This window comes from Suricata suricatta, chromosome 14, assembly GCF_006229205.1.
Source record: "Suricata suricatta isolate VVHF042 chromosome 14, meerkat_22Aug2017_6uvM2_HiC, whole genome shotgun sequence".
Classification (NCBI taxonomy): Eukaryota; Metazoa; Chordata; class Mammalia; order Carnivora; family Herpestidae; genus Suricata; species Suricata suricatta.
Window position 1 is genome coordinate 62,528,743 of NC_043713.1, and position 9,172 is coordinate 62,537,914.

Here is a 9,172-nt window from a genome sequence, read left to right on the forward strand (position 1 = left end):
GCGTGCAGGGACAACAGAAGGCTCCTCTCTCGTGCATCCATCTGTGTGGATTCAACATGCCAGACCATGTAACTGGTCTCCCCACACCCAGTCCCAGGCTGGCCCTTTGCTGCCCAGGTGGCCCAGGCAGTCGATGGCAGAGGCCCCAGCAGCACCCCTGCTGGTCCCCAGGAAGGAGTCCCTTTAGTTCTATCCAGCACACAGTAGGTACCTAATAAATGTGTGGCAAACTGGGAGGTTTCTGGATGAATGGGCCTCGCCCTTTCCCCAACCTGGGCCAGAGCATAAAGACCCCCTCCACTGAGCCAGACCAGCCATGTGCTGGAGGAGAGCTGACTGTGGGTCCTGCTGCCCTCCCATGATCCTCGCTTTGCCTCCCTACCCTTCAGTCGGCGGCAGGAAGAAAGGAAATGCTGTGTGTGCAATTCTCAGGACTGCAGGCAGGCTGAGCACTAGGCTGATGTCAGGATGAGGGGTCCTTGAGGCCAGCTTCGGCAACCCCACAGGGCTGAGGTGTGCTCAGGTGGCCCAGCCTGGCCCCCCACCCACTGCTGCCTGGCCTCAGGGCACTCCCTTGGCTTGCCTGGGCCTGGGAATCCAAGTGTGTACTCTGCACAGAGGTCCAAGGGACAAGAAGGCAAGCCTGCTGTGTGTGGGTTGCCTGGAGGGTGGGACGGCCTCAGGATGGGGCAGCAGGAACACTCCATCCAGCTCCTCTGCTGGGGGCCTCAGCTATCCCGGGGGTCTTTGAGATGCTTCGAGAACTGAGCCTCTCTCACAGCAGCTTTGCGGCAGGGATGCCTGCCATGAGGATTTACTCATTCCTCAGGACAGGCAGGAAAACCGAGAACTAGTGAGGTGTGGTGACCTGCCCTGGGACAGGTCCCAGTTCTGGACCTCCCTGAGCCCTGGCTGTGCAAGGTCTGAGTGTTATAGATCCATTCCGTGACCTCCCAGCTGGGCGAGGATCAGCCTGGGAGGATCATGGAGAAGTTCCTTGGAGGAGGGGTTTGCAGCAGAGCTAAGGGTTGGAGTAAAGTGGAGGCTCCTGGGAAGACGTCCTGAGACATTCTGTCACTGGGAGCTGTGGGGGGTCAGTAGTGGTGGGAGATGAGGCAGGACCCTTAGATTCCCTCAGGATTCTAGCTTGGCCACATGGGGAGGGTCATATCCATGGCTGCTCTCTCCCTGGGGCTGCCCATGCCTTGCGTGGGGAGTCTTGCCAAGCCCCAGGGCTGTGCTGCACACAGTGACTGGATCTGTCATGCAAGGCTCCAGGGCAGCCTCAGCCCAGTGCAGGATGGGAAAAGGGAGACGGGAGGTGGGGAACAAGGACCGAGAGCAAGGCTGCCAGAGATGCTGCGTGGGAGTGGGACAAGCTGGGTCATTGTGGTCACATGTCCACCACAGCTCAGAGTGTATTTGCCTACAGGGCTGAGTGATGCCCTCAGGCTAAGGGACACCACCAGGCTGGGTGACACCCTCAGGCTGACTAGCATAAGGTAGAGAGATTGATGCTCCGGTCATGTGCCGTCCTGGCACTGGGGTGAAGGAAAGGAGTTGTGTGCCCGCCACACAGTGCTCTGGGGCAGAGCCATGTGGGCGGTGGGTGGGTGTGCCTGAACGAGTGTGGTGGCCTCAGGGAGGTCCACTGCTGCCCAGGCACATCATTTCACGTCTCTGGGCCTCAGTGTCCTCATCTGCACACTGGGGATGTCAGCAGCCTCTTCCTGGGAGGATATGCATGTGAGAGCTGGGGCAGGGCTGGGGCAGCGCTGTGACCAGGGCAGGAACCCTGGCTGGGAGGAGGGGCCTCCACCCTGCTGCCTGAAGCCCCAGTTCATCCAACAAATAAACACTTGCCTGTAAACATGTTTCCGCATGTTCTCGGTCTCACTGGACATCAGTCTATATCATCAACTGCTGAACATTCTGCTGCTTCTATTTTTTCAGAACTAATTTAAGCATTAAAAAAATAATTCTTTTGATTACGGTGCAAAAAGCCCCAGAAGCCAGATAAATGGGGGCAGGTGCTCCTCTTCCAGGATCTGAGCCAACCCTGCAGCCCCTGGTGGCAGCACAGGGTGGTCCCAGGGACCTCTTGGCCCCCAAGAAGGCCTGTAGCTGTGCCTCACTGCTGTCCCAGGGCCCCAGAGGCAGGGCTGCCAGAGAAGTGACCCTCAGGAACAGCCCAGCCCTGAGGCCAGCACCCTGAGAGGGCTGCACACCTGCCCAATATACCCCTGGCAAGTCCCGGCCCTGGGGTAACCCTCTACTGATCGCTCTTGGCGGTGCTGACCTGTGAGCTGTGAAGGATACTCTATCCACAGGTTATCCTGTGGCCGGCCTGGCATCTTTGGACTGGGGCCAGGAGCATCGGCTGTGAACCAGCAGCCAGTGTCGGGGGAGGTTGATACACTCAATACCACTTCTCGTGGCTTTAATTAGCTTCCTGTGCAGATCTCAGGGTTTGAGAGACTGAGGCTGGACATCAGCCACCCACCCACCTGGGGCCAGGGGCCCCACCTCAGGGAATCAGTGGGGGGCTGCTGAGGGGTCTGGGGTCTGGTGGGGGCATGCAGGAGCTGAGTCTGCCATCCCAGGCTTGGCACTAACACTCCTCCCTGCCCCTCACCAGCACCGGCCGGTGATCTCATCACTTCCTGGGCTGTAAATATCACCCAAACGCTCACGACTCCCAAATTGTCCTCCAGCCTGGGCCCCTCTCCTGAGCTCAGCCCGCACAGCCCACGCGACACCCCCGCCCAGATGTCTCCTGGGCCTCAACAACGGTGGCCGCTCCTCTTGCACCCCCACCTTGGGGATGGGCACCCCATGCCGGCTGCTCAGGGCAGACGCCGGGAGCCCTGCCCACCATCTCTGCCTTCTGCCAGATCTAACTCGAAATGCGGCCATGTCCTTCCTGATCCTCCCACCCTACCCTGCTTGAGCCTTCCTCCCGTTCCCCCTGCCCCGCACTGCACAAGCTTCCACTGCACACACAGAAGCCAGAGAGACTTCCTCTGGAAATCAGATCGGGCCCTAAGCCCTCTCAGGACAGTCTCCAAGGTCCGTGGGATGCCACCCCTTACCTCTTCCAGTTCCACCTGGGCTCACCCATCCACCTGCTTCAGTTTCTGAAGACCTGGTTGGCCCCTTGTCCCCACTCCTTGTCGTGGTCTAGCTTTCTCCCTTCTGGAGGAGGTGGGGGTCAGAGTCCCAAGAGATGGGCTGTGGGCTCTGGCAGTGCCAGGAAGAATGAATATATGGCTGTGGAGGCAGGGCCCAATCAAGGGCATCTGGGGGGGGGTCAGCCAAGGCACAGCTCAGCATGGAGCCCTGTAGTCTTCTGAGCTGCCGGAGGGAGGGCCAGTTGGTGACAGACACAGTTAGCCTTAAAAGTGCCTTGAGGTATTGCTCAGTGAGGAGCAGGCTCAACATAGGTAGTGAGTGCCCTGTCCTGGGGGTTATGCAAGGTGAGGAGCTCAGATGGGCTTCAAAGCTCTTTGCAGATGGTCATCTGCCATTTTCTGGCTCCCAGAAAGGTGGTAGGAGTCCAGGGGCCACTGTGCTGTGCAAAAGCCCATCAGCCTCAGCTTGGAGTCCTCTTTCCCCAGATCTCGGGGTTTGGTTACACCTTCTTAGGTAGGGCAGGGTCTGCTCAGGTGAACACTGGATTAACAAACTCCTGTCTAAGCTCCTTTGTCCACCAACACCCAGGGACCAGGAACCATGGAACACTGACGGTGGGCCTTCAGGCACAGGGTAGAAACTGTCAGACACCTCAACAGCAGATTCAACAGAGCTGCGTCTGAGGCTATCAAGGGGGCGCAATGGGGTCTCCTAGGCCCAGAGGGGCTGGGATAGGAGCCTCGAGCAAATAGTGTCCCTATTCCTGTAGGGCCTGCTTGAGCTACCCATTCTGAGCCGGGTAAAGGCAGTCAAGTCTTTGAGCTTGGCTGTGCTGGTGTCCTTTGTGCAGAGGGGCAAACTGCAAGGACCCACATAGTGGTCAGGCAGTGCCGATGAGGCCAGGATCACGGAGAGACCCTCAACTCTGCCCTGGCTCCCAGGGTGGGGAGCGTCCTAGCCCACACCATGGGCACTGAGGAGCTGGGTAGGGGAGCCGGGAGCCTGGTTGCTGCGCACGTCCCCCCTCCTCCTCCCTCCCTTGGGCTTCTGGAGCCCTGGCCACCCCCACCGCCATCTGGCTCCACCAGCAACGCTCCCCCTACTCCCTCCCCCAACTTACTGTGCTTCCTCCCTCACCCTGCTCCCAGAGGCCCCTGCGCCAGGGGAACAGGGGAGCTTCAGTCACGGGCCACATGGCCTCTTTTCCTTTTGTTTCCAAGTCCTCATGGGCCCAGGCCTTGAGAAAATGTGCATGTGCATATTTTTGTCTGTGCTGTGTGTGCTGTGTTGGCAAGCACATGTGTGCATGCATGTGTGTGCACACGTGTGGTTCTTGCTGTGTACGTGCTGTGTGTGCACATGTGTGTGCAGGGGCAAGCAGACCCGTGTGGACCTGTGTTTGGGGTGTGGCATGGTGGCATGAGACCACAAAGCAGTGGTGTGAAGGTACACATGACCCCTGCCGGGTCTTGGAAGGGAGGGGCCTGGCTTGCCCACTCAGCTGTCCTTCATGGCCACCTTGTTTATCTGCTCCGGGTCCTCCTGGGACCAGCCAACCCACATGGAGCTGCGCGGCGGCTGGAGGGGCGGGGGCAGCACTGGCTAGGGTGTAAGGCTAAGAACTGCAGGGACTCCGTGTGGCACCAGAGCAGACATGCCTCACAAAGGCAGCCTCATCCAGCTCCTCTGGGTTCCATGCAGGACAAACACTTCCCCGTGCAGGACAAACAGTGGGCAGATGCCACTGTCAGCCCAGCTAGAAGGGAAAGTGGCCAAGGCACACTGATGTTAGTCTTCATGGCTGAGGTGGAGGGCAGGGGCATGACACATCCCTGGTGGCCATCATGGGTGCTACTAGAGTGAAGTGGCAGGCTGTGCCACCCAGCAAATCCCTCCCCTTTCAGGGCCTCTGCATGCCTGTGACTGAGGCAGGGCTGCACCTCCAGAACCCACAGGTCTCTCACTGCCCACAGCACCCCAGCCTGAGAGGCCATAGCTTAAGAAAAGATCTCTTTATTCCACGTCGTCCGATATTTTTACACAAGTAAAATAAAATGCATATCTCTATATACCGCGATCCGGGTGGGAGGTGGCGTTCTGGAACAAACGCTGCCGCTGCACCCTGTAAACATGATGGGGTGGAGATGGGGTGGGTGGGCGGGAGGTGTCCATCAAGGAGGGCCTGCCGCCTGGTGCTGGCTGCCGGCATGGAGGGGACCCCATATGTACACACACCTGACTGCTGAGAAAGGCCTTGCGATCCGTGGCCGGTCAGCAGGGCCCAAGCACCGTCCACAGCACCAGCGCGAGGCCTAGGGGGGCCAGGCTGCAGGCGACACTGGGCAGGGCGCCTGAGCCCTCTGCATCGCCCGCCCCACCTCCCCCACTGCTCGCCTGGCCCAGACGACAGTGGCTGCGGGTGCGGTTCTTGCGGGAACAGCCTGGCCTCCGGCGAGGGCCCGTGGTGGGGGGCCCTGGTGGTTCGGAGCCCTCAGGCCGCATCCCGGTCAGTGGGGGCTCAGCCGAGCCAGGCAGGGTCCCGAAGGGGGAGTCGTTGATGTGCCGTGGGCCAGAGCCATTGCTTGGTGGGTTGTCGCCGGGTGGCACACGTCCCTTGAGAGCGTTGCCGGCTGAGCCTGGACTGCCAGCCTCCAGCACTGAGGCCTTGTTGGCAGCATCAGGCTGGCAGCACTTGGGCAGACCCAGAGGATCATCATCAGTAGGCCCGCTGGTCCAGAAGGGACGGGAGGGCCTGGCAGCGACGGCGCAGCCCTCCAGGTCAGTGGCAGCCAAGCGCTTGAGGTCACGGCCGGCCAGGCGTGGGGGCAGGTTGCAGGGCAGCTCGGATGAGGAGCCTCGGAACTGCTGCAGCCAGGCCCAGAGCGGACGTGCCCGACAGTCACACACCCAGGGGTTGTCATTGAGCCGCAGGTACTGCAGGGAACGCAGGGGCGCCAGGGCCTCTGCGGGCAGCACGGAGAGGTTGTTGGCAAACAGGTAGAGCGTCATGAGGCGGCCGAGGTCACGGAAGGCATGCGGGTGCACACGGGCCACGCGGTTCTGATGCAGAAGGAGGCGGTCGAGGCTGTGCAGGCCGCGGAAGGCGCGCTCAGGCACGCTAGGGATGCGGTTGCCGTGCAGGAAGAGGTGTGTGAGGTTGCCCAGGTCTCGGAAGGCGTCATCTGGCAGCGCCTGCAGCCCGTTGTCCTGTAGGTAGAGGTACTGCAGGGCGGCCAGACCACGGAACAGGCCAGGGCCCAGCTCCTGCAGGCCACAGCGGTCCAGGTGCAGCGTGTGCAGGCGGCTCAGGCCGTGGAATGTGGTGGGGTCCACAGAACGCAGCTGCGCATTGTCGCTGAGGTCCAGCTGCTCCAGAAGGGCTAGGCCAGTGAAGGCAGCAGCATCAATGCGGGCCAGCGCATTTGAATGCAGCCACAGGATGGTGAGGTTGCGGCAGGCACGGAAGCTGGCGGCGGGCACGTGCACAATGCGGTTGCCGTGCAAGAAGACGCGCTGGCTGGCGGCTGGGATGTCAGTGGGCACGGCCTGGAGGCCCTGCTGCGGGCAGCTCGTTGTCACCTTGGGCTCGTTGTAACATACACAGGCACCCGGGCACGGTGCTGCCACCCGCCATGCCTGCAGCCACAGCACCCAGGCCAGCAGCTGGCTCCCTGTGGGCAGAGGAGAAGATGGTTAACAGGCAGAGGGCCCTGGAGGCTGGGGGTCATGCTGGAGCCAGGCTGGCCCCTGGGATCAGGCCTCAGGAGGACCTAGAGCCGGGTCTAGGACATGTTGTCACTCCTGAAAACTCAGGTGCTGTGATCCCCCCTCCTCTTGCCACACAGAAACCACTTCACTAAAGCGCGCCAGGGGAGTTACATGTTCCGCACTGAGGAACCTCACCTGTGGATGCCCCATGCCACCCTGCCCAGCGCTCAAACACACGAACTGACATGCCTGCACCCCAGCCACTCGGGCTTAGCTGGGTCACCACCAAGGCCCATTTGAAGGCCTCCTGAGGTAAACACTCATGCCTGCAAATACCTTTTTGGGACTCCAGTGAGTCCTGGGACCTGCCCACCCTTCCAGTCAGTCCCAGTACTGTTCCTGGCCTGTCCCCTCCCGCACCAGCCCACAGGCCAGGCTGGGAGAGAGGCCCTTGGTAAACAGTGAGGATCAGGTCGGCCAAGCTCACACAGAGCCGAGGCTCACTCCCAGGCTTGCCAGGCAGCCAGGAGCTGGGCTTCTGGAAGCTTCCGCAGCAGCCCCTCCTGAGGGCCCTCTCAGGCTACAAGAAGGTAGGGGCTGTGGCTCAGACCCTGTGCCCTGCCCAAGCCCCCTGCCCAGGCTCCAGAGGCCCTGGGGCTCCTGGGTTGTCCGGATTCAGAGCAGGCCTCACCACTGCAGAGAGCTATGCTTTAATGAGGAAACCACAAGGGCCTTAGAGCCGGGAGCCATAACCCCCAGCGGCCCTCCTGTAAGGGGTCTGGGGCCCGCCAACAGGGCACATGAAACTGCTACAGGCACAGCCAACTCCAGAGTAACTTTACTCTCACGGCATCAGGAGCCTGGATGCCTAACGGCAGGGGTGCGGCCCTGCCCGCCTTGTGAGCCCCCTCCAGACAGGCTGCTCCCTCCTCCACACATCCTGACTTGGCATGGAACTCCTCCTGCAGCCTCCTCCCCTCGGCCTCATTCTCTGCTTGATCTCCTCCCCGGGTGAGGAGCTTACTCCTTCCCAGCCAATCAATGCCTGCATAATTCCTCATTCGCCTTCCCCCCCATCTGTGGGCCAGACACACACACAGCCTCACCAAAGACCTATACTCCTGGCACACTGTATCCATCCTGGGCTCATCAGCAGGGCCACACACCCCAATACGAAGCTCACTGCCTATCATCCCACCATTAGAGTCCCCTCTTTGAATGCCAAAGGTTCTTTTTTCCTTCAGGAGTGAGTCTATTAAAATGTGAATCCCCCGGGAGGGTTATGGCTTATCAGCTAACACTTGAGTTATCAGCTAACACCTTCATTGACAGCTAACACCTGCACTGACAGCTAACACCTTTCTTGGCAGTTAGCTAAGAGCAGGATTCTGCAGACATGAGGCCGGCTAAGTGCAGGGGCTGGAGCCAGGTGGGAGGAAGGAGAGGACTGTGGGCCTGCTTCCTCCACCCAGAACTGTGACCTTGGGGACCCCCACTCATGCTGGGTCCTTTACCACACTGGATCCTCTCTTTCTGGGCTGGTGCAGATGCATGCCCCAAGCCGAGAGCCCCAGCAAGACCAGCTGGGTATAAGGAGCAGGCCTTCTTGGAGTGTGCCCCACATCCTGGGGGCCTCCTCTGTCCCTTGTGCTCTGCAGGCCTCCATGCCGAGTCATTTGTTAGCTGCTGGGTACATGGCAGCCCTAGGATGGGGGTCCAGAGAGGCAGGCCTGGCCCAGAACTCCCCAAGCCAAGGGCACCCTTCCCCAGGCTGGCCATGCCCAGGAGGCTGTGAGAGGGCACCTCAGCCAGCTGTTCTATTTAAACTGCTGACATCCTCTCCAAGCTCTCTCTTTATGGGGCTTCTTGGGCAAGTTGGGCCTGATTATGCCAGCTCTCACCAGCATCTCACCTGCCACCAGATGTAACTCTGCTATGAAAACAGCACTTCCTGTCCCCGAGGACTCACAGCAGAGGAAGATGTGGGGAAGGGTGGGATGGGGGCCCCGGGTACTCACCCGGCCAGCCTCTGGACCTTACTACCATGGATGTGCCACGTGCTACCGTGCCAATATCATCAAGTGGGCCACACCACCAACCAGGCTATGTCAGCAGCCACCCATCGTGACCATGCCTGCTCCATCGCCGTCTGAGCTGTCCAGTGGCTGCCAGGTCTTAAGCCGTGGTCTGTGAGCTCAGCCAGTGTCAGGTTCAGCTGACTTCACAAGAACCGGCTGCTCCTCCAGCTTTCAGCCCTCCCTAGTCTGGGCCCCCACGAAGCCGTAAGCTACGTGCTTGGGGCAACACCCACTCTAAGAATGGCCCAAAGCTC

The 9,172-nt window shown here is 60.4% G+C and overlaps 1 protein-coding gene across 1 annotated transcript; it reads right to left on the reverse strand.

Moving 5' to 3' along the window:
* Positions 1-5,129: 5,129 nt before the first annotated feature.
* RTN4R (reticulon 4 receptor) lies at positions 5,130-8,901 on the reverse strand. The gene is made up of 2 exons (XM_029922151.1): positions 8,859-8,901; positions 5,130-6,803 (listed from the first exon to the last, which is right to left on the reverse strand). Exons 1-2 carry the CDS (start codon positions 8,884-8,886, stop codon positions 5,404-5,406), a joined length of 1,428 nt encoding a protein of 475 aa, XP_029778011.1. The 5' UTR covers positions 8,887-8,901; the 3' UTR covers positions 5,130-5,403.
* Between the last annotated feature and the right edge of the window lie 271 nt (positions 8,902-9,172).